The following is a 26473-nucleotide window of genomic DNA, read 5'->3' as shown; positions in this document are numbered from 1 at the left end:
CTGTGGACTACAATAACGATGAAGTGTGCGAGTGGTGGATCCGACGAGGACGGTGTGTCGGCGTTGTTCTACAGCGGTGCGGTATGCTAATGGTAACACACGCCAAACATGCTAAATCACATCAGAAGGCATCACCCAGATTTGCCTGGCAAAAGACAACAGCTGTTCAACAGCTGATCCCCGCTGTTTTTAAGAAGCCAAGAGACATGAGAGCCGAGAGACCAACATAAATAACGGAAGCTTTTGGCATATGTTTTTCAACGACTTTGCGCTCTGGAAACACTTTCTTATTATTTATGATGTAAGACATTCTTTTTAGTTTTACAGCTTGATGAAACCTTTTTGTTTGACATCAGCCATTATAGATACTCTGGCCATCTGAGTGTGTGGTGCTGTTTGTGGTTTGTTTTTAACTGTTTAATACAGTTAATTATTCAAAATGTCAGAGTTCCTTATTTTGAGACTGAAACTTGCACTACTGTTCCAAAGTAAATAACAACAAACCTGGAATTATGCATTTGGGACCTTTTTTTGCTTTTTCTTGTTGTACCGAACCGTGACCTCCAAACCGAGGTACGAACCGAACCGTGACTTCTGTGAACCGTTACACCCCTAGTGAAGTACCAATAAAGACATCAATCAAAAGCCACTGACAGTGAGAGGTTTGAATACTGTGCATCAGTTTTTCCGCCAGACCAGGGCTGAGAGGGCGTAGAGGGCGTCCACCCCGAGAGCGGGTATCTATAACGGCCCGTCTACACTACAGCGTCGAAAGCTCCAATCTGCCCATTCACTTTGAATGGGGTGACGTCACGTAGCCACGCTTTTTCGCCGAACTGAATTGTGGGTAGCAGAGCGGTCCGTCTCAGGCGTCTCCGGCGACAGAAGTTGAACAATGTTCAACTTCTGTCGCCTGAGACGCTGGAGTAGCCAGCGCCAGCCAATCAAATCCCGTTTCCCAAGATCTGACAGCTGAAGCCGTAGCCAATCAAACCGCGTCTAAGCTGGGAGAGATATCCCGCCGTTCATTTCTATATTTCAAAACAAGATGGAGGAGAAACTAACTATCGCCGGAGCAAATCACCCGGTTTTGTATGACCAGACCCTCTTCACCTACCGGGACACAAACCGGAGGAACCAGCATGGAGGGAGGTGGCAGAGACAGTGGGGGAAACTGGTAGGTTTTCGCCTGTTTGGGGAGTTTATATATATATATATATATATATATATATATTGCTCCCATAAAATCCCCCGGGGTTTTTGCTTTGTATGTCGGGGGCGGGAGATTCATGTGATTGGTTGTTGGTCGCGTTGCTTGAATAAAAACCCCAAGCTCCAGACACGCCCAGCTCCAAGCTTCTTTTGAAGCTGTAGTGTGGACGCTCCGTAAGGGGCTTGAGCCGTCCCTTATAGATACTGTCTTTTTACGTTAGCGAGCCGGATCATTTGGCTCGGCTCTCTTAAAGCGCCGGCTGTGTCGGCTCCCACACAGCTCTTCGTGTTACCACGGTTTACCACGGAGCCTCAGTTTCGCCGCTGCAAGGCTCTGGCGCTCGCAGCTCACGCGTGTGCTCCACTAGCACCGCTCATCGTGTCCAAATCGCGCACGTTCCGTGTTGTCCGGTAGCAGGCACCGCCGATGTCGGGGAAACGATCTTCAATACTCCGAAAATAATCCCACCAGACTCCTTCGCCCCTCCAACAGAGGGATGTCCTTTTTGCTTTTTGTTATTTCAAGCGATAAAAACTCTCGATCTTTTCTCAAATTATTAATATTTTTGGACGCCCTCGGCTCGAGTTCAGGGCGTCCCGAGCTGAATAAGGGCGTCAAATGACGGCAAGACTACATTGTAGTAATACAAAATACAAGCACCCTAACCCCGATTGGCCAATAGAGTAGTTCTTGAGTGCATTTCCCCGCTGTTATACCTCTGTGTGCAATAACTCTGCCGGTAAACGCAACACTTTGAGTAATATCAACTCAATATACACTCCATTGCAATTTACGCTTAATATTAATTTCAATTATTTCAATCTGTAAATAGTACCAGCTACTTCTACATTTGTATATGGTCTTTTAAAATATACTGCTACTTACTTTCTTTACCATACTTGGCCATAAACCTGTTTCTGATTCAGATTTTTCGGATTCTTTCTCCTCTCTCTTTATGCAATGTGTAAGTCCACTCGAATGAGTCTGCACTATACTCTGTTGTAATACCGTACATTTCCCCATTGCGGGACAAATAAAGGAATTCTGATTCTGAAGATAAAAATTGTATTTCCTTGAATGAAACCAAGTGGAGCGTCTCACCAGATGAACTCTGTGTGGAGGGTACACCATCGCTGGCCTTTCCCCGCCTGCCCTGGCCCCTCCATCACCCTGTTCTGATGGATCACATCTGCCAGCCAGTTCCCACTGCCGTTACGCAACACATAGCGGTCCAAGAAGACCAGCTGGCTCTCTGGCCCGTAGAACCAGTTGTAGTTAGAATCTGCAATGGCCACCGTCCGCTGAAATCCTGGTGAAAACACAGGGTGGACAAAAAGACAAATACAATGCTCATGTATGACTGATGCTGAAATGTGCAGACAAGGCAGGAAGAGATGAATGTGTGCAATCTTTGCCAATTCCAACAAACTACCACACAGAGCTCAGCACAAAGAATTTCCCCTGAAGTCACGGATATGTTACAAAGATGCTCCCCAGCAGGAACCTCAGCCCCCTCTGCTGTGACCCGGCTCAGTCCACAGCCCAGCGCAGACTGTTGGCACTGATTTGTTGTCTGTAATTATGTTAGTTATCTCTCTCTGCTGCTGAGAGGGTTCTTAGAAACCAGCGATAGAACTTCAGCATGTAATCACAGTCAATCATTTGTCAGGATAAACAATCGTACACAGAAACTCTGGAGCAGCATCGCTGTGAGCGTGGCTGGACACTGAACACACGCCTTATATACGCAAGGACGTTTGGATGATAAAATAAGATACACTATAAAAACGGAAATGTTGACTTTAATTCAATGTTTTATGTCAACAGATTACACATAGCCAGTGGCGGTGCCAGGGTATGGCTGGGGTAGGCTACAGCCATACCAAGAAGCGGCTTAGCCCCACCATGAGAAATGATGTTAAAGTAAGCACTCGGGCACTAGGGCTGCACGATATTGAAAAAAACGGACATTGCGATTTCCCCCCCCCCTGCGATATATATTGCGTTTTTTTTAACTATATTTAACCGGATGAAGGATTCGAAAATTCTTTTTTACTTATAGTGAAAACCACCCTTGGATGATGGGTTAGTAGACTAAAAGCTTTAGGAATCCAAAGTACAACATATAATAAGTACCCTGTATCAAGATTGATGCAAAACAAGTGACATTTGACATTTTTTGTTGTGATGTCTGAGTTTGCTTCCCCTGTCGCGAGATCGGATCGCTTAGATACTATACTTTATAATCTGTGCAGTCTCAGCTGTAATCGGATATATTGTATGTGCAGTTTCGATAAGTAATAAGGGTATCTTTATTTTGAATTCTGTGCTAAAGTGCGTTAGCATTTTTTCGCTTAGTGCCAATTCAGAGGCTTGATATTACCCTTGTGTTTTGTTTTGGTAAAAATGGTTCATATCTTCAGTTAGCTGAGATTCTTCCCGTTAATCTGGTGCTACACATTAATAGTTTCATAAATGTTAAGAAGCCCTGAGACAAAGTCTCGGGAAAAAAACTGTGGGGGGGGGGTCCACTGGGGGGACTGCCGTGCTTAAGAGGTTATAGCACATCCTAAAAAAAAAAAATTAAAAAAGATATATGAATAAAACCGCACGTCCCTGCGGTGTGAATATCGCGCATGCGCATATCGCGGTTATCGCACATTAAGCACATTCAATTAAATAATAAGCAAAATGCTAAATGTTGAGAAAAGGGCTTGCGAAAATATACGGGTCGTGTCCACAACACATCAACTGATCCTGCTGTAACAACAAGTGCACGTTACTGATGCAATATGGTTGAGACCATTCGGGCTTATGCTAAAAGAGGGGTGCAAGGAATAGTCTAAGTAGTGGGGGAGTTTTATGCACTAAAGGTGTGAAAATTCTCTGGCGTTATAATATCAGCGCGGCCGCGGTCAGATCAAAATGCCTCCAAATGCAATTTGAATAGACCTACAGCCAATCAGAGCAACGAAACGTTGGGTCTGCGTCATGCATTACTGATTGAGATCAATCGGCAGGGGCGGTTCTAGGGCGGGGCCCGTGCCCCCCTAACACTGACTTCTGACCCCCCTAAAAATGAAAAGTGGAAAAAATGAAAAAATGATGATTTATTACCAGTGTTGGGCAAGTTACTTTAAAAAAGTAACTAGTAATAGTTATAGTTACTGCTCTCAAAAAAGTAACTGGTTACTTTATTAGTTACTAAATTATAAAAGTAACTAGTAAGAAGTTACTTTACTTTAAAAATAATAACAATAAAAATACAAGTGTTTGTGTTGTTCTGTGGCACGGTAAGAGAAAAGACAACTCCCCATCATTGTAGCATAATGGAAACATTAACATTATGGATAGATTACCGGCCCTCAAGCGAGTACCGGCCCTCAAGTGAGTACTGCAAGAACGCAAAAACGCAATGGTGAGAGATCTATTGAGGCACGTGGTCTGCTGGCACAGTTGGATCTAGAATTCATTGTGCATCTTGTAACACTCCGTCTTCCTCCCTTGACCTTTCAAAGGCTGTGCATTTAGTTGGATCTTTAGTTCAGACATTGAATGACTTCAGGCAGGAGTCATTTTTTGATAACTTGTGGGATGAAGTGTTGAACATTTCTGAGCAATGTGATACTGCAATACAGCCAGCAGCAAAACGACAAAAACGACTGAGCTCTAAACCTGCTGAAAGCTTTGTACTGACTACTGTTGGACAAAGAGAGACAGAACAAGATAAACACGGGCTTCGTACAGCCTTTTTCTACCCTGTCATTGATCAGATGCTCAATGAGCTTAATAGATGGTTTTCAAACACAAACTGTGACATGATGAATAGCATCCAAGCTCTTAACCCCAAAAGTGATGCATTTCTGAAGGAGACAACTCTGTTTCCATTTGCTCAGTTGTATGATGCAAATATTGAGGACTTGGGGCATGAGCTCCATCAGTTCAGCAGAATGTTAGATAGGAAAATAAAGACTGGGATGCAGAGACCTGACGGTACAGTGGAGCTTGTTCGGTTCATTGAGCCTTATAAAGAAGTGTTTTTTGAGCTCTTCAGACTCTGCAAAATAGCAGTCAGTTCTGCTTCCTGTGAGCGTAGTTTTTCTACATTGAAGCTGGTCAACACCTTTCTCAGATCCACCATCACTGATGAGAGACTGAGCAATCTGGGTCTGCTTAGTATTAGTCAAGGAGGTCAAAGGCATTGAATCTTGACTTATTTGTTGATCGGTTTGCCAAAAATCACAAGAACCGAAGATTTTGTTGCTGTAATGTGAGATTTTGGGAAGGAAACAACAGCCTGGGATGCAGACACCCTTATGTAAAGTAGAGATATAACTGTTCATTGCCTTTATTTTTATATAAATATGATATGGTGTTAGTGCAAAAATTGTACTATAACTTAAGCTGAAGCTAACAGTAATAACTATAAGATCTATCTGAAATAAATAAGTGTACTGAAACAAATACCAATAACTGGATTGCATTGTTTTCTTATGCGCAATTACTTCATACTGTCTAGTTCTCTTTTTCGTCCTGCATTTATTGTGCCCCCCTCAGAAAATAACTGGCCCCCCAGTAAAATTGGTCTAGAACCGCCACTGTCAATCGGAACCGCCATTCAGTATCCCTATTGGACCTTCAACGTCACGTTCACAGTCATCCCTTTTTATTTACTACAAGACAAATGTGCCGTTTTATTTCATACAGTTCCATTTTGATTGAGACAGGGAAATAATCTAAACCTCACGCGTGGCGTTCACTGTCAAGGGGGGCGATATAGCGTGTATGTAATTACATTGCAAATACTCACTTGAGCCCCACCACTGTGTGGGTTAGCCCTACCATAGATTACCCAACACAAATACTCTGGAGCCGCAACTGCACACAACTGTATATGGTACAGCAGTAACTTTAAAGGTGGGGTAGGTAAGTTTGAGAAACCGGCTCGAGATACACTTTTTGTTATATTCCATGGAATGCTCTTAACATCCCGATAAAAATGAATATCTGAAGTGCTTTGACAAAAAATACATAAAAAATGTAATCTCTGGAAGCCGTAGTACTTCACGACCAATCGTCTGAGCCGGCCCGGCTAAAGTAACTGGATGGCCTACCTACCTGTCAGCCTTCCATCTGTGCACAAACTTATCTGGTGCCCTCATTGGTCATGTGCGCGTTTGTGTGTGTTGGAGGAGGGGCTCTGTGAGGAAGTGGCAGATTTTTTTCCGGCTGCGTATTTTCAAATTCTAGCGCACTCGAGCTGGTTTCTCCAAAATTACCTACCCCACCTTTAAGTTTGAATAAAAATATTAGGTTCAAATTCATATCATTGCTTTCAACTAACCTAATACAGTAATGTGAAATCTGTTGACATAATACATTTAATTAAAGTCAACGTTTCAGTTGTTTCAGAGTAAGATAAGATGGACCTTCCTCCTATGGATATTCAGGCGTCATAGCAGCAACAGAATACGATAGAAACACAGATAGAACACATAATAAGAATAAATATAAAATAAGGAAAAATAAGAACAAACCTGGAGTAATAGTAGGAGTTGAAATAACAACAATGACATGAATTGAAATGATGGGACGTTTACCTGGCAGGACGGTTCGGTACAGGAAGGCGAAGTGCTGCAGCAGCCAGGGGTGGTCGAAGTGGCTGATGGAGAAGTGGCGCTGCACCAGGAACATGTACTGGAACAGGGAGCGGGTGGTGTAGGTCCCGTAGGCCACGCCCTCATACAGGGAGCCGTCCGTCACGTCCTGCAGCAGCACCATGGACTTCTCCATGATGGACAGCACCTGCTTGGTCCACAGGTAGGCCTCCTGCAGGTAGCCTGCAACACAGGACCACAGTGTGAGCCCCCGACCCTCAGCTGTCTGAAGGGCTGCACCAACATGCTTGGTTTGAGCCGTACACTGAGCTGGGCTGAGCGCCGTTAACTATACCAGAGTTCATCTCAGTATTCATTTGTCCAGTCGATACAGACGGTGCACTCGTGTGCAATACACCTGCAATGTGCAATATAAACACTTATTTGCAATTGTACTATAATCACAAAATACATCTTTTCATAAATGTCCCAAAACTCTTTTATTTTAAGGTTGCAATACTTTAATATGCTTTTTAATATGTCACTTAGTTTGACTTAATGTGCTGCTACTCATGTTTTAGCCATGGTTGTGTACATAATTGTCTTTATTTTAATTGTATTACTAATGTCTGCTTTTCTTTTGTATCATTGCATACTTCTTCTTTACCCGTTATGCCACTTGTGCAGTGCCTTTGTAAAGTTCCCCGCAGTGGGACCTTTACGGGGAGAGCAGGTGATGAACAGATTCACGTCTTTAAAGGACCACGTCATTATATATGTACATCGCTAAATCATAGCTTTACATCCCACTGTTTCTGAAGTGTGTAATACACACTGGTGTCAGATTGCTGTCCACTATTATATAGTATTTGAAGTCCTATATGCGAGTGACCTTGTATAATACATATTGAAAATAATGTTGTTTCTGGAGTACCCCTGAAACACCTCGTCCATGTTTGGATGCGGCCGTACCCCCACACGGTCAGAAGGGCCCGTTGGGCAGCAGCGCTCCGCTTGTGTGAGAATAGCTGCGCTCCGTGACAGAGACTTGCTTTTGCTCAACAAGGTTTTGCGCAGAGCTTCACGGTAAGCACACCTAGTTCGTTTTGTTGCTATGGTTACCTACCCTGCTTTTCTGTGCCCTTTCCAATAGCTCTTATATCATTGTTGTTTCTTTAGAAGGTCAGCTTGCAATGGAGGTCAAAGATGAAATCATTTCAACTTTGCGCGAGTGCGATGCCGAGGGAAGCCCTTCTGTCTGCTCCTTCCAGGAGAGACAGCGGAACAGAACGTGTGTCGCTCCAGCTTCTATCAATGACTGATGGACCGTGTGTGTGTGGCAACTTTGTAGGAGAAGAACTGATGAGCCAGATGTGAGAGCAGTTTAGGAGAGTACAGTAATGCGTACGTGCACATGGCCCGTAGGAAAAGGAATGGAACACGACATTAGATATTCTCACATCTATATATTGTGTCCACGTGACTGACTTTGATGAGTGTCCTCATATTACACTACATTGCATTTAGCTGAGGCTTTTATCCAAAGCGACTTACAATAAGTGCGTTCGACCAGGAAGACACAACCTTGAAGAAAACAGAATCATATACATCAGGTTTCATAGAGGCAAACCTTTCAAGTGCTGCTCAACTGGCTGTAGGTAAGCCAGCGCTTTATTACTATATAAGTGCTCTGTTAATAGTTCTATCCTCGAGGTGGAGTCGAGAGAGATGAGTTTTCAGTCTGCGCCGGAAGGTGTGTAAGCTTATAATATAAAATGTCAATAACGGTCTATGGTATATTCATATTGACTCTGTGGATAGTGTCTGTATTATACTGTATATTTATATACATGATTTACTGCTTTATTTTTATTGCTATTTAACTATATTTTATTACGGTGTAAAATATTTTTTGTTTTATATTAGATTTCTTGTTTTTGTACATGTTATGTATGCACCATGACATCAAGCTAACAGTCCTAGTATGTGCGAAGCTATCTGGCAATACAGCTGTTTCTGATTCTGATTCTTTCTGATGATCGAGAGCAGGGCTGGCTGAGAGGTACCGAGCCAATCATCTGACTGGTACTGCAAAGAGCCACATCATACACACATGCTGGGTGTACACACACACACACACACACACACACACACACACACACACACACACACACACACACACACACACACACACACACACACACACACACACACACACACACACACACACACACACACACACCACACACACACACACACACACACACACACACACACACACACACACACACACACACACACACACACACACCTCTGCTCAGCCAGATTTCCTATAAATGTCACAGTCCATGATGTTGACAGAATGGACTGAGACCTCTCCTCCCAGTACTAAGACCAGAGGCAGTTAATATTGTGTCTCACACACAAACTCTCAGTTCAGAACATTTAAACAAAGTAGTTCTCTTACTGCAAGTTGCTTCTTGAAGCGTGCAGAGGACGTGGAAGGGGCTCAAATGCATGAAGGGGCACATTTGCGATTTTTGTTAATAATTTAATAAAGATATGCCTGGCCTTTTGTCTCCCCGTCTGTCTCTCACACACATTCATGACAGCTATTTAAAAATAAATGTAAATCAATTAAGTGTATTTTAGTTAATTCTCCTCACAGGACATCTCAACGTGTACCCAACCCTCTGACTGACAGGAGCTCTGCTGACAGAGATGCACTTTCTCTCTTGTTTATTTCTTTCCCGCGAATCACCGACTTCGGGAGTCCTTCCGTGTGAGCTGCCAGCTTCCCGGAGCAGGCCTTCTCACACACACATTATACACCGCTGCACATGGTTACATCTCCCTTCACTGTCACATCGCGAGTGCAGTAAAGCCCGCCTCCAGTACTGCAGGATCTGCATTCTGATTGGCTAAAGCACTTCTGTGTTGGAAACTCTGTAACGATTGGGCTGGAACCTGTGTGTTGTTAACCCTTTGTGAACTGGGATACACATGCGCAAAAAAAAACAACACACAACTAAAATTGGATATGAACTGAGGAGCCGCATGAGACTGGGCAAAGAGCTCCATGCGGCCACTCCGGATCTATCGTGTAATCAATTTATAATATTTATACCTCCTTACACTGTTTGTAGTGTACACACATCAGTTTGTTTATATCCGTCACATGTATTTGTATACAGTATATATATATAGATATTATACTTGAATAACTGCACTTTCTGCTTGTTTTGCACTTCTGGTTAGACGCTAACCGCATTTCGTACTTGTACTCCGTGCAATGACAATAAAGTTGAATTGAATCTAATCTGTAACGACAAGAGCAGTGGTCCTCTGAAAGTGCCTCTTTGTGAATACATTAGCCCCAGGACTTAGAAAGAGAGATGTATAGTCTATGAGTGTGTTATGTCACTTAAGGAATGAATAAACAAGACAGCCGTACAGCCAAGACGTCTTCTTCAACACGTGTTCCCTGAAGAAGCCTTCCACACCGACAGCCCGCAGACACGGCTCCATGTTTCCTCTCACACACTGGAACACACACAGACTGCACTCTGGGAACAAGCGGCCACATACACACTGCAGCCACAGGTCTGGAGGAGTCGGGCCAGCAGCTACATCCGAACACTGTTTGGTTTGGGCCCACACAGGGCAGGTATTTACCATCAAACAGGAACTCCTGGCACGCACAAAGACCATGTTTACTGACACACGGCCTCAGCAGCGCTCTCAGGCCGGAGCCACACTTCACAGCAGCTCGGCCTGCGAGCCTCTGCAGGACTCTCCGTGTACCATTGAGTCCTGAGGATGGCTGTGATGGCCTCAGCCACACAGGGGTACATGAGTACACTGCACTCTCACCTAGGGGGACCAGGTGCCAACAGGACACATGGGGGACTAACAGTACGTTTGTGCGGGACAATGAGGGACATGTCACAGCCCTCTCTTCTTTTCTAAACAGCCATTGGATAGGCTGGCGACTGTTCATTAATGCGGGACATCGGCTCAATGTGTGGGACCAATGATAAAGATGCTGTCCTGGTCTCCCCACCCTCACCTCCAGGAGATTTGCTTCAGGTCAGCTGCAGTAAAACACGCCAACAATTAACACCACACATTGGATTTAAATGGACAACCTTTACTTTGCTTGTAACCTGACATTATTGAGTTTATTTTCAAACATTTTAGCACAGCTAACACAAGTACTTCCTGGTTCAGCAAAAGACGTGACTGAGGGCTGAGGACGGATAAACAATGCAAGCAGCCATTTGGGTCAAACTGGGACAAACCCCATGCTTCCAAGTCAAAGGGGGGATTGGTCCTTTTGTATTCTGCTCATCTGAATGACCTTGGCAAGGACCAAGCCACTATATGTGTTCCTTGCTTTGTCATTGTGGCAGGTCGGTTTGTTCAGTTAACACCTGTTAAGTTGCTGTTATTTATTAGAGGTATTTTCTCTTGATCTCTTTTATAGGCCTTTTATAGGAGATTCTTGCTTTAAATGATTTTTGGAGTAATACAAAAAAAAATGTTTCTTTAAACAACTCCTGTGTCCTGTTGCCTGACTGCTTGTTCACTAACAACGGCTTTCAGGGAAAACATAAACACGTTTTGTCAGCGCTCTGGCTAAACAGAGCATGAGACTTGTATCCATCCCCACACTATCTGACCGTTCGGCTGGATGTTGGGCTAACCATCTGCTGCTTTCTGCTGGGCAGATTGTTAGCATTGCTGGAAAGAAGGGTTGATAAGAACAGAATTCTAAATACCACAACAATCAGCTAAAAGATGTGATTTGGCAACACACTACATATGTGTAAAGTTATTTTACTTAAGATAAACGCTCTGACACATACATCTGTCGATAACAATGGATTATAGATTTTCAGCAGCAGCTTGATGGTCGAAAATACAGACCTCCACTGGCTAGTTAGCAGGACTAATCGAGAGGCGAAGTCCCGCCCATCTACCCATGGGACCTTATTTCTGAAAAAGTATGTCTTGAAGTCAATGGAGAGAGAAAACGTATCTTTCGATCCCGTTGGAATTGTGCCACGAATTACACACACGATGTTTGTCAATCTTAAAAAATAATTTCCATGTAAAAAAAGTCACAGTTTGTCGTAAAACTGTTGAAATATAAGACTATGAAAAATATGCAACTAGAAAGACTACAAAATCCCAGAGTCCCGGTCCCGCATGCTGGCTCTCACGAAGAAGAAGTGAAATGTTCCAACGTGACGGCCGTCTTGGTGTGTGGTGCGAGATGGGAGATGTAGTTCATTGAGCGGTTTCACACAAACAATGTGTTACTTCACATTTTAATTTTTTTTACTTACAAAATTATCTTTTAAATTGACAAACATCATATGTGTAATTCGTGGCACAATTCAAACGGGATCGAAAGATAATCTTTCTCTCTCCATTGACTTCAATACATACTTTTTCCGAAATAAGGTCCCATGGAGGTCCACCGGAAGGGGAGGGGACTTGGCCTCTCTATAACATAGAAAGGCACACATGCTGAAAACCCAACCCCAGAAGGGGGTCTGGGGGGATTCTCCCCCAGGAGATTTTTAGAAATATTAACATAAACTACGCATTCTGGTACACTCTGAGAAGAAAATTAATTAATGTATTACTACCCGACATATTAATAATATGTTATGCCATTGTTTGTTTTTCACTTTGTTCTGACAGCTTGCTGCTCCACACAGAGAGAAGAGTAAAGAGGAGATGTGTCTGTGTGAATTACTTTAAATTGTGGGTAAGGGTAGATAGCCCCCATTGTTCTGTGACCTGTCAATCATCAAACCCGGGGTCATATTTTATTATGTCCATCCATCCATCTTCTCCCGCTTATCCGTGGTCGGGTCTCGGGGGTAGCAGTTCCAGCAGAGAGCCCCAAACTTTCTTTTCCCCTCATCAACCAGCTCTGACTGGGGGGTCCCAAGCCGCTCCCAGGCCAGCGAAGAGATATAATCCCTCCACCTGGTCCTAGGTCTACCCCTTGGTCTCTTCCCAGCTGGACGTGGGCGCCCAGGTGCACAGCGTTCGAAAATCGGGCATTCTAAATAAAAATGTAAACAAAGATTTCCATTTCTTTTCTTCACTCACACAACGGGTCCCACCAGTTGAGGACCACTGGTCTAGATGAACGGAAAAGAGGTTTCAAATTTCCTTTACAACCTTTAGCTTAGGAACCACTGGACCTCCCTCACCGAAAGGAGAGGAGAAAATGCTGCCCCATAATGCCTTGCAGCCGCAGCATTTGCCGTCACTCAACAGTTGGCCGTTCAGGGAAACAACCGATTATGAGAAATGATATCATGAAAGTTACGGTGCTTATTAAGCATTTTAAAACATAGGTGGTAAGTAGCCAAAGTGCTTTGTTCTGAACGTTCATCAGTATTATAATCAAAGAGAGAAATATGAACGTTAGTTTTTACTGAAATGATCAAATAAAGTCAACATCTCACAGTCTTTACTGAGCTGTGTGGGGTTTGTTCAACTTTTAAAAGATGTTTGAATGGTGATAATTTAATTAAAAAAGGAAAGTGAACCTTCTGCTCGTCGTCACCCTCTCCCTCCGGTCCACATTAATACCAATGATCCCAATACGTATGATACCATTCACATTTTTCATCATTGTTCCACAATGTTTATCATCATGAAATTAATATCCATATATTTTATACTATACTGCTTACCGTTTTCATACTTTATATATCTTAGCATATTCATACACACTGTTCATACTGCTCACAGGCTGCTGTGTGTATCTAGTGTATTCATACACACTGTTCATACTGCTCACAGGCTGCTGTGTGTATCTAGTGTATTCATACACACTGTTCATACTGCTCACAGGCTGCTGTGTGTATCTAGTGTATTCATACCCACTGTTCATACTGCTCACAGGCTGCTGTGTGTATCTAGTGTATTCATACCCACTGTTCATACTGCTCACAGGCTGCTGTGTGTATCTAGTGTATTCATACCCACTGTTCATACTGCTCACAGGCTGATATCTAGTGTATTCATACACACTGTTTATTCATCATTCAATTCATTTCATTCTATATTTTATTCTGTAGATGGTGTACATTACTTTCCACTTCACTGCTTGTTGCACCTGGTTAGAAGCTAAACTGCATTTCGTTGTCTCAGTACCTGTAATATGTGCAATAACAATAAAGTTGAATCTAATCTTGAGCAGGAACAAATGTATTTACTTAGTACATATCTGACATTAACGATTAAACACATGTGTGCATTCTTTATAAATGCAAACCGAGTCAAGCCGACTCCGAGCAGACTTGAGACCTTCTCCCCCCCGGCTGCAATAGACTACTCTCGTCTACTTTCGAGGCGAGCCGCAGCTCGTCTCGAACAAGCCTAGTGACTGATCAAAGAAAGGGACGTACCGTGCATTGAAACAACCGGTTCGGAAACAGAAACATTCCAAGTAATGCTGACAGTGCTGACCACACAATGACTCCACAGCTATTACTGGAATAATAAAGACTTCAACGGAAGAATAAAAACGAGAATCATCACATCACGTAATGAAAATGAAAACTAAAGCAGACTAACGTCTCGCGCAAGAGTACAGTAACTCATTCACTCTGTTTCCCACACTCTAATAATGTGGCTAGCTTGCGTAATCAGTGGCCGAGGGGAGGTTCTGCTGCTGAGAGCCTGGGTCCACAATAGGGCTACAAAGCTAATGTAGCTGAACCAATAGCACTGCTATATGTATCACTGTCTGAAGATATATGATACATTTTATTATCAATGTAGTCTTGCCCCAAATCTAATGATACATTTGCTATCTTCCCTTGTACGCCCAGCTCGTTCCTACTATGCCCCGAGCCCACAGTGGACTGTCCCACCACAGTGATGCAGCCCCCTGGCTGTGGGGGGGCAGCATGGGAAAGGGGAGTGGGGTCCAGCTGAATATTGAGCTTGAAGGCAGCAACAAGCAAACACCTGTGTCTGGAATGTTCTTTCTATGCTGATCTAAGCCACAGGCTGCCAGTGCACACTTCTGTGTGAGTGAGTGGCACATGCATTGTTCACGTGTGATACTTCAGGCCGCACATAATGAAACAATAATAACTAGTCCAAACAGCAATGTGTCAGATGAGAGAAGAGAGCATGTTTGGTCTTTTCTCTGGTCGTGCTTGTTGGAACCGGTCCATTTATTCACAGCCAGAATAATATTTGGACGTAATGTCATCCCTTGGCACAGGAAATGAATGATACATATCCTCCGAAGGAAGGCAGTGAGGCTTCTGCACAGTGTGACCGTGAGAGAGGAGTAGCTTCATGTTAGCTTTAATGCTAGCTAGTACACCGTGTCGCAGCCTTTCAAACAGCCTTTCTCAGCCCTGCTTCCATGACAGCATCACCGTCACATGCTGTGAAGAACACTGTTACCAAATGAAGGCAGTTAGAAACACAGCAGTGGCTGTGCCCCCCCCCTGAGGTCACACTGGAGCACACTCACCTTTTCCTGCGCTCCACACAAAAATGGAATGAAGCAAAAAGAGGTCAGACTACGACTCCTGAGGGTTCTGTTGTTACCCCAAGGACAAGCCTCAAATACAACTCTGCCGGCGGTCATTTAGGACTGGGGTGTAGTGTACCAAGGCCAGAGCGGAAAAGTACTCATAAGTACTAAAGGAAGTCAAAGTAGAAGTACTTCGTGTAGGAATATTCTGTTTCAAGTAAAAGTCCTGCATTCAAAATGTACTTAGTGAAAGTAGTGATTATGCAGATTGGTCCATTTCAGAATAATATATATGATATGTTTTATAATGATTGATCATGAAAGTGTTCTCAGAGCTGGTGAAGGTGCAGCTAGTCTGAAGTACTTTGTAGACTGCAGGGTAGCTGGTGAAGGTGCAGCTAGTCTGAAGTACTTTGTAGACTGCAGGGTAGCTGGTGGATTTACTCCAGGTGGAACTAAAGTCTGATTCAACACTTGGTTATATTTCACATCATTCATCCACATCTGTAAAGTAACTAAAGGTATTAATACATGTAGTGGAGGAAAAGTACACCATTTACCTCTGAACTGTAGTGGAGTAGAAGTACAAAGTAACATAAAATAAAAATACTCAAGTAAAGTACAAGTATCTTAAAATGGTACTTTAGTTTGTGTAGAAACTCATCCTAGAACAATCCCAAAGGATCAAGAGACGCTCAGGCGGGCTGCACTCACACTCCCAAAGCAATCCTCACCATGCAGATGAAGAACATGATATTTATATGAAACACTATGTTTTTATATGTGTGTGTGTGTTGTGAGTGTGAAGCATCCTGGATGTACGGTAGATGTGAATATGTGTTTCCTCTCAGCCTATATCAAACTATCAGAAATGCTTCACCTGCCGCGCAGCGGGGAAATGTACGTGACTACAGCAGCAGATAAACTGAGACACATACGCACACGTTATTAAGAAGACCATAGGTCAAACACAAACACTAGATAGCAGATATGTACACCAGGGTGGTCAAACATATGGCCCGTGGGATGACAGAGAAGACATTGTGTGCTTTTGTAGATATACACTGTCTGTCTGTGAGATGTAATGCACCCGTGTAAATGATGAACTGAGGCATACACTTGTTCAGCGTGCACCTATTCTGTGTATGGTTATAGATATATACTTTATACATAGTTCATTAAATGTGAACATTTTCAGAATGTTCTTTTTCCAATAAAACAAAGGGAACAATTTGGAGTTGTGGATATTTATAGGTTATTGTGCTGTGATGTGGCTGGTGAGGCCAACAGTGATGTGGCTGGTGAGGCCCACAGTGATGTGGCTGGTGAGGCCCACAGTGATGTGGCTGGTGAGGCCCACTGTGATGTGGCTGGTGAGACCCACAGTGATGTGGCTGGTGAGGCCCACTGTGATGTGGCTGGTGAGGCCCACAGTGATGTGGCTGGTGAGGCCCACAGTGATGTGGCTGGTGAGGCCCACTGTGATGTGGCTGGTGAGGCCCACAGTGATGTGGCTGGTGAGGCCCACTGTGATGTGGCTGGTGAGGCCCACAGTGATGTGGCTGGTGAGGCCCACTGTGATTTGGCTGGTGAGGCCCAAAGTGATGTGGCTGGTGAGGCCCACAGTGATGTGGCTGGTGAGGCCCACAGTGATGTGGCTGGTGAGGCCCACAGTGATGTGGCTGGTGAGGCCCACTGTGATGTGGCTGGTGAGGCCCACAGTGATGTGGCTGGTGAGGCCCACTGTGATGTGGCTGGTGAGGCCCACAGTGATGTGGCTGGTGAGGCCCACAGTGATGTGGCTGGTGAGGCCCACTGTGATGTGGCTGGTGAGGCCCACAGTGATGTGGCTGGTGAGGCCCACTGTGATGTGGCTGGTGAGGCCCACAGTGATGTGGCTGGTGAGGCCCACTGTGATGTGGCTGGTGAGGCCCACAGTGATGTGGCTGGTGAGGCCCACTTTGGAGGGGGCCTGGGAGTACGCTTATCCGGTCTACATGTGTTTTGTAGTCTTGGAGAAGGCGTATGACCGAGTTCCCAGGGAGTTACTGTGGGAGGTGCTGCGGGAGTATGGGGTGAGGGGGTCTCTACTCAGGGCCATCCAATCTCTGTACTCCCAAAGCGAGAGCTGTGTCCGGGTCCTCGGCAGTAAGTCGGACCCATTTCCGGTGAGGGTTGGCCTCCGCCAGGGCTGCGCTTTGTCACCAATCCTGTTTGTAATATACATGGATCGGATTTCGAGGCGTAGTCGTGGGGGGGGGGGTCTGCAGTTCGGTGGACTAAGGATTGCACCACTGCTTTTTGCAGATGATGTGGTTCTGATGGCTTCATCGGTCTGCGACCTTCAGCACTCACTGGATCGGTTCGCAACCGAGTGTGAAGCGGCTGGGATGAGGATCAGCACCTCCAAATCTGAGGCCATGGTTCTCAGCAGGAAACCGATGGCCTGTCCACTCCAAGTAGGGAATGAGTCCTTGCCCCAAGTGAAGGAGTTCAAGTATCTCGGGGTCTTGTTCTCGAGTGAGGGAACAATGGAGCGTGAGATGGGCCGGAGAATCGGAGCAGCGGGAGCGGTACTGCAGTCGCTTTACCGCACCGTTGTGACGAAAAGGGAGCTGAGCCAGAAGGCAAAGCTCTCTGTCTACCGGGCCATTTTCGTTCCTACCCTCACCTATGGTCATGAAGGATGGGTCATGACCGAAAGAACGAGGTCGCAGATACAAGCGGCCGAGATGGGTTTCCTCCGCAGGGTGGCTGGTGTCTCCCTTAGAGATAAGGTGAGAAGTTCGGTCATCAGGGAGGGACTCGGAGTTGAGCCGCTCCTCCTTCGCGTCGAAAGGAGCCAGTTGAGGTGGTTCGGGCACCTAGTTAGGATGCCACCTGGGCGCCTCCCTAGGGAGGTGTTCCAGGCACGTCCAGCTGGGAAGAGACCAAGGGGTAGACCTATGACCAGGTGGAGGGATTATATCTCTTCGCTGGCCTGGGAGCGCCTTGGGATCCCCCAGTCAGAGCTGGTTGATGTCGCCAGGGAAAAGAAGGTTTGGGGCTCTCTGCTGGAACTGCTACCCCCGAGACCCGACCACGGATAAGCGGGAGAAGATGGATGGATGGATGGATGTATGGATGGATGGATGTATGGATGGATGGATGTATGGATGGATGGATGTATGGATGGATGGATGTATGGATGGATGGATGGATGGATGGATGTATGGATGGATGGATGGATGGATGGCCCACTGTGATTTGGCTGTATGTGGCCCCTGACCTGAACTGAGTTAGATGCTCTGCTTTACACCATGTGAGAACCTGAGAGTAAAAAGCAGACTCATGAGATCCCTTCCGTTGAGTTGCGGCTCCTTAATGCTGAGGAGGCAGCTTCCTAACACTAAAGCTCCAACAGAGCTCAGACCACAAGCTCCATGCAGAGCATCTGCTCTCATCGTATCAGAGACCGGTTCGGGTTAAAGGCGTTAAGCAGGCTCCTGAAGTCACATGTCAGCGGACATGCCAACAACACACACACAAGGGCTACAATATGAGTTAGTAAAGTAGTGGATGGAACATCGCTTGCTTTTTTCCTTCATCATCATCACATTCAGCATTGGAGTCAAACACTTGGAAGAGTACTGCCTGCATTTAAAAATCACGGATTCAGAAGATCTTGGTTTCTTCTTTTCTAATGTCACATTGTGTTTTCTTCTCTTTGCTGTTCTCAGAATACATAAGTTAAAGCAATCCTATTGATATTTATATTCTATTGTCTTTATTTAAATATTTGACATCCAAAAGTAACAGTAAGTAATCAGGATCATTTGTAATTACCACTTTAATAGTGGGGCAATTAGATGACATCCCTTTAACAGGTGATTAGTTACTGTAACGGAGGACCTTCCCACCACCTTCCCACCCTATCTCTGCCTCGTGTCTTCCCCCTGCCGGAAACAGCAACATACGATGGCAGACACTGACCTTGGGTCATGTAGACCAGGCTCCCTGTGAGCAGCGCCACGCAGTTGGTGGGCTGGTGGTTGTGCAGGTACTGGAAGCCCCACCCACGGACGTACGACTTCTCGTACATGAGGCGCGACGCGTTGCCGATCACCTGCAGGAAGCGCTCCTGCTGGCCCTTGTTCAGGAACTCGTACAGGAAGTCGTAGGCAGTGGCGAACCCCACCAAAGAGTGCGCCAAGGGAACCTCGTCCCAGGGGGCGTCTTTCACCAACCTGCAAAACAAACCAACAGCAGGCTCAAGGCCGGGCATCGGGAACTACCATCGAGGGGAGTCGGGTGTGAAACGTCCGCTCTTTAAATGCTTATCATGAGCAACAAGGCATTTCATTAAGAAGCCTTTTAATCGTCCTTACTGTACCACCGCTGTGAAACATCTTTCCACGTTGAAGGCAAAAATAAAGATGCTTAGTAGCATTTTACCACAAGTGCTGCACACTTTGGTAGCAATAAAGAGGCTTATAAAGAGACATTAAAGTGTGGGGTGTGCAAACCCTCTGCTGGGTTACAGGCGCCGGGTCTAAGAACGCTGACTCTGGGGTTTAGAGCAGCAACGTGTCAAAGAGAGAGGGACGGTGTTCTGGAAGCATTCTGCTCACTGAGAGCATGGAGTGATGAAACAAGGACCCGGCAGCCTCACGCTTTCTTTCAAAGCTGTTTTAAAGAAGCGGGTCTATTTGATGCTTATTGTAACATCAGTTAGTTGATGACTTCCTCTTCATGTACGTCAGAAGCACAAGTTGGCACACACTTTGTGAATGATGTCCAGTTTCAGATTCCCTGTATATCTACCTACCAAACAGTATCCTCTTTGATCATATTCTGTATATTTCAAACCCACAGACTCCGTCCTTCTAAAGTATGTGTAAATAAAGCAGTAATAGAGAGTGGCAGTTTCAGCTGAGGGCTATCAAAAACCACTTCCTGTCTGCTTATGCAAAGGAACCCTAACTGGGTGACTTCTCTATTAGTAATGGTGTCAGCTCTAACATGATGACAAAGCAAAGCAAAGCTCACGTGTGTGTGTGTGTGTGTGTGCACAGTGTGTAGAGAGGAGCATGCACCAGTCTGCCACTCAGTAGACGTTCCCCATCAGAACACGGAGTGATGTGAAGGTCATGGAACCACAGAGCCTTCAGAGGCTCAGGGACCACAATGCAACAGGAGAGAACTCTCAGCTCTGCAGACGTGAGACCACCGCTCAGGGGCTCCTCTCTGCAGTCAAGCAGGAACACTGCATAGTACGCTCATTCTCTCCCCAGCTGCGTCCCCCAGCTGCGTCCCCCAGCTCATCATGGCCGTCCTCTTTTAACCAATTACATTTCACCACAGCAGCCAATCATCGTGTTGCAGTCAAACTTTAGAATGGTTCTCCTGCCGCCCGCCTCCCGCCCTGTCACCATATCCAAAGACCTCATCACACGTCCTCTTCATCACACCTCCTCATCAATCCATTAACCCAATCCACACCACCACCAGTGTCCAGACCCGGGAGTCTATATACTAACCGCCAGAGACTATTAAACATGATATCATATGGCACATGTGTCGATAAATGTTCTTATTTTAAAGACTGAATTAAGTCAAAGAAATTATCCATTCTAGAATTTTCCTTTTCCCATTTCCCTGAAGCCTACAGTATGTGAATTGTAGGCAGCCCCGCGTCAACTGTAGCAGAGCGCTGTGTGACTCCAGGAAGCAGGCGGTGTCTGTGGTTAGTTCAATGTCAGTAGGAACTAAGAGTCCGTGCTAACACCATGCTTAGGGGGCTCGTCTTCAATCACTCCGGCAGCTACTACGTGCCGTTACTCCTCGTCATCAGGGGGAGAAACTGGGAGCCACGAATCAGAGGGGCCAGTTTGAACAAAGGTCCGGGCTTTGCTTATTTTCTTTTAAATGAAAGAGTCTTGTACCGGCTTAATGCCTCGATAGATATCTAGATATGCTTTGACACTTTGAGAAAGGGATCTGAGCAGCAGGTAAGCAGTTAGAGGCGGCGCCGCCTGGACCTGAGCTCAGAGTCAGGCGGCCCTGCAGAGCGCTATGTTCCCATCTGAACATTTCATTTCCTCTCATGTTCAGCGAACAGCTGCTCAACATGTGTCCTGAAGCGCAGACTTATCAGACCACAACGCATCTGTACCAGAGGAACATGGGAACACACGAGATGAAGAGAAGGCCTCTGAGGGGGAGGGGCGAGCATTAAAAACCACACATGGGGGGGGGGGGGGGGGCAGGTACCATCTAGAAGTCTGAGAACAATGAAACGTTGACTTCAATTAAATGTATTATGTCATCAAATGTCACATAACTGTATTACAGTAGGTTAGCTGAAAGCAATGATATTAACTTGAACCTAATGTGTTTTACTTCAACCTAATAGTATTGCTTTCAATTAACCTAATACAGTTATGTGAAATGTAATGACATAATATATCATTAATTAGTATAAGTCAACTAAGGGGGGGGGGGGGGGTCAGATGTAGACATATGTTTGCAAAAGGCCTCAAATCTGAAGTACAAGAGATGATGATAAAAAGACAAAAGATCTACCAACTAGGCTGAGCCGCCATCCTCTCCATGTAGTCCTTGGCGAGGTCGAGGGCCCCCGCCCGGTGGGGGTAGAGCAGGCAGAACATGGACAGCACCCCCAGGTTGTTCCCGTACAGCTCGTTCCAGCGGGCGCTGAACTCGGCGGGGCTCCAGGGGGGCAGGTACAGCTCCGGACGCTCCAGCATGGTCTCCCCCGCCTCACGGATCCTCCTCGCCATGTCGCTGTGAGTCCCCCCCGCCGCGTACTGCAGCTCCTCCACCTCCGCCCGGTTGAAGTACAGCATGGGGTGACCGTTGTAGTTCCCCCCCATGAAGGGGATTCCTTCGCTGGGGTCCACTTCCGCCGCCGCCCCCACGTCCAGCACGGCGAGCAGGGGCCACAGCAGACTTATGAAGACGACTGTGGGGGCCCCGAGGGTGTGTGTTCTCATCGTCTCAGAGGGGACTGTGGCATCGCCGAAGGAGCTCAGCTGAGAGGGGAGAGTGGGGGGGAGAGGATTGAGAAAGCCAGCCCATATTCTGCAGCCTTCTCTTACTAAAGCCCTGCATTCCATGAATAATGAGATACAGCTGCGGCCTGATGATGCAGACTTTCCATAGTAAGTGGCCCTCCGTTCAAAGCACTGCTAGCAACTACTGTCCCATCGTGTACGAGGCGTTGTGGCTGTTAGCTTTTGTTTCATGCAAATTATAATTTCTTTGTACACATATATGAATACCCTTCTGCCATCAGATCCTCACTCCCTGGATCCACGGAGCAGCCAATCTGAGTGCCCCCCCCCCTGCTCTCTGTGTTACTTCACAGTCACTTCCTAAGATGTACTCCATGGTGTTTCTGTCAGACGCAGGCCGTTTCATAATACAGCTACATTTCTGAGTAACGGAGCGTTAGGTTAGTGGAAAGCAATAATATTAAGTTTAGATACAAAAAGATTAGGTTCAACTCACTGTATTGCTCTCAACTAACCTAACACGCTGATGTGCAATCACTCACACACACACTTGGGTAAGGCCTGCTGGAAACCCTTTGGTAGTGATTTCACCAGCGTCTAGCCTGAGGTCCACTGTCACGCTGAGCTGTGTGTGGCACCCAGAGCATGCTCAGGTCTGGTACATGGAACCCTGCCCCCTGGAGTCCATGCTAGACATCTGACCTCTCCATGCCTCCGTGGGGAACATGAGGACGGTGGACAGCTCGTTGATCACCCTAAAGCTGCGCCTGTGTCAGGGGGATCTAGCCTGTCAGTCTGAGTCTTCTCCATCTCACACTAACATGCTTTGTTCCGCACTAAATCGTAGGTCCTTATTTAACGATTCTTTTCTTCACTACTGTAGCATATACTCTAAGTGTGTGCTGTATAGCATCAAGAGTAGAAGTGGATAATATAATTCATCTTAGTTGCAGCCCTAAATTGATATTCCTTTCCAAATGAAGCTGAACATGTCCCCCACAATGCAGCACTACAGAAGTGGTGAAGAAGGCGCTGCATGGGGAAGAGTGTCACACCTCGTTGCAGAAGCATTAACAGAGTATGGGCACGTGTCCATAGGTATCACATCATCACACCTTCCCTGGTTCAGAAGGAATTAAAACATGTTTTCACACAATCATTAAAGTTCAAGTACATCGGTCTGATGTTTCATTGTAAAACAAACATACCCAGATGTACAGGAAGTGAGACATCACTCTTAGTGAATTATTATTATTATTAATATTGTTATTACATAATAGTACTCAATGTGTGCTGCGTTCGCTCGTGTTAGTGGACTGAGTTCTGATGGCCACGGTCTACGTATCTTAAGGACATGGTGAGATGAGTAGAAGGAGGCGAGGTGTCATTGTGTTGCCCAGGGCGATGAGTCCCTGCCTCCGGCCTTTCCACCACCACAGATTCATGTATGAACTGTCACCGACCTAGAGACCCTGCTCCACCTTTTACACGCTGTGCGGACTCTCCCTTCATCCAGTCTGTCACATACATTTACAAAAAGTGGCTAAAGATTACTTAATAAAGTGGAGGAAAGTAACTAAGTACATTTACTCAAGTACTGTACTTAAGTACACATTTGAGGTACTTGTACTTTATCCAAGTATTTTCATTTTATATTACTGTATACTTCTACTCCACTACATTTTGGAAGCAAATGTAGTACTAAATATGATTATTCAGTATCTGAAACCATGCAACATTATATTTAAGTAACTAAAGTGGGTTCACAATAAATGAAGTGGCAGCAATGTTGCTGTCATTTGCTGTTATGAGTGCTTCTTTCTGAAATGGACCAATCTGCACAATGACTACTTTTACTTTGGTACTTTAACTATATTTTGATGCTAATACTTTCTACTTTCACTTGAGTAACACATTGAATGCAGGACTTTTATTATTAATATACCAATCCTAAACTCTGGTACTTTTACTTTTACTCAAGTTAAGAATGTGAATACCTCTTCCACCTCTGGTATTGTTAGGATTGTTCCCACAGAAAGCCTCCTCCTCCACGGAGAGGATGCCTTCATGGCACTGAGACCCTGCTTCACCTTTTACACACGTTATGCACACTCTCCCTTCATCCGGTCTGTCAGATACATTATAAAGAGTAGTTAAAGATTACTTCATATGACTGCGGGTGGTGGAGTGAAACAGTGAAGTGAATGTAACCGCAGACAGCTCAGTAATCCTCCGCTCCGCACACAGGGAGCCTTGTTCGCGTCGAGTCCGAAAAAAAGTGACGGAAAGCCCGCTAAGCTTACCTGTCACAGGCGGTGCTCATGAACCCGGAGCCCGGCCTCACCGCGACCATGTCTGCCCGGAACACGGCGGAGCTTCTGGAGAAGATCCGTACGATGAGATGAAGTTTGTTTTAGGGACGAAACAAAGTTAGAGAGGGGAGGGAGAGAAAACAGAGAGCGGAGGGAGAGTCCTGCTAGCGCGTGAGGAGGGGCAGCTGGGGGGGGGGGGGAGGTGGAGAGAGTGAGAGAGAAAAAGAGAGAGAGAGAGAGAGAGAGAGGGAAAGGCTTAATGAAGCAGCCCCCCCCCCCCCCCCCCCTCACTGTGCTAAGCTAACAGGTAACATGAAGAGGTGTGAGAGCTTCAGAGCTGAATGGTGTAAATCAGGGGTGTCCAAACCGACGGCCACATACAGAAAAGAGCAAGAGAGCGAGAGCGCGCATGCATCGAGGTAAAGGACTCTTGAGTGTTTAGATAATTCGCTTTAGTCTAAGTTATCTCAGTGGGTCTCAAACGGTTTGATCACAATTTATAAAGGCACACCTTTATAATTATTAGGATAAATAAAAACAGGTTTGAAATCATTCCAATGTATACTATAGTCTGACTCTATAGGACAGTAACTAAAAATATCGTTTAAAACTGGAGATATTAAAAAATATGCATGAATAAATAAATGTGAACTGGGTAAAATAAGATATGAATGAACAACAAAAATAAAATACGTTACATTTATTTGTTATTGGCTATGGTAGGTTATTGGTTATGTTCACATACTTATTTGATTATTAAAATGTAAACCAATCTTTTTCATATGGGTGTTTTAGAGTACCCCCTAGATCTAGTCTCTAGTCATTCTGCTCAAAGTGCACCTGATTGAAGCATTTTACTTTATAATGTTAAAACAAAAACTTTCCGGGGGCATACCCCCGGACCCCCCAAGAGGATGTGACGTCCACCAGCCAATTAAAACATGTTCATACAATAATGAATACATTTGAAACCTTCTTTATGTATATAACCAACATGTCAATACGTTTCAGTTTGTGTAGTGTATTGGTCTTTTGTAGAGATTTTTCATTTATTCTTTATATATTCATCATCATCATCATCATCATCATCATCATCATCATCATCATCATCATTTAAAGAGACTCTTGGTCCATTATTACAAAACATACAACACTCAAATACAAACTAAAAAAAAGGCAGCCATACCAATGTTTCCACAGAGGTGACTGGTATCGTACAGCACTGAAACACGGATTTGAAAGCAGCATAATGACAGAGTTATGAGAAACATTCAATCGACAGATGAATTTGTACATTAGATTTCTCAAGAGAGCATGGAACGTGTTGACTCGTGCATGACAGAACATGTCACTTGCACTGCACCACCTTGGTTTTCTAAGCAGTATACGCAAACAGTCATTATATGCAACCTGGAGCTTCCGGAGGCTCGCCTTCTTATACTTGACCCACAAGGGGGCAGTATAGAGAGGAGTGCAATAAGCTCTAAAGAGGTTCACCTTAACCTTATCTGAACACCAAGAGAATTTTCTAGCCAACATGTTGGCTTGTATATATAAGACACGCCGCTGTCTATACATGTCATCATCATCAGCCATTTCATCTGTGATGATGTGTCCCAGATACTTAGTGTTACAGCAAACAGACAGCACCTGTCCTGACAGATAGAATGTTGGAAAACAAAGGTTATTATCCCCTTTTGCTCTACAGATCATTACAGCGCTCTTCTTAGCATTGTATTTAACGTCAAATTTGACTCCGTAATCAGAACAAACATTTAGCAACTGTTGAAAACCAGCACTGCTATTCT

At 45.1% G+C, this 26473-nt stretch overlaps 1 protein-coding gene across 2 annotated transcripts in view; it reads right to left on the bottom strand.

Annotated features, from left to right (window-relative positions):
* Positions 1-24821, bottom strand: part of dse (dermatan sulfate epimerase) — a 28473-nt gene extending 3652 nt beyond the window's left edge. The window contains exons 1-5 of one of the 2 annotated variants that reach the window (XM_034076075.1): positions 24657-24821; positions 21902-22371; positions 19310-19563; positions 6814-7053; positions 2315-2522 (exon numbers count right to left, since the gene is read on the bottom strand). In XM_034076075.1, the coding sequence (XP_033931966.1) occupies positions 2315-2522; positions 6814-7053; positions 19310-19563; positions 21902-22332 (1133 nt within the window). In that variant the 5' untranslated portion in view covers positions 22333-22371; positions 24657-24821. The remainder of the gene's footprint in view (positions 1-2314; positions 2523-6813; positions 7054-19309; positions 19564-21901; positions 22372-24656) is intronic. The other variant, XM_034076076.2, reaches the window with a different exon arrangement.
* Between the last annotated feature and the right edge of the window lie 1652 nt (positions 24822-26473).

The sequence above is a fragment of the Pseudochaenichthys georgianus genome, chromosome 24 (assembly GCF_902827115.2).
Source record: "Pseudochaenichthys georgianus chromosome 24, fPseGeo1.2, whole genome shotgun sequence".
Taxonomy (NCBI): Eukaryota; Metazoa; Chordata; class Actinopteri; order Perciformes; family Channichthyidae; genus Pseudochaenichthys; species Pseudochaenichthys georgianus.
This window is presented reverse-complemented; position numbering and strand designations above follow the sequence as displayed.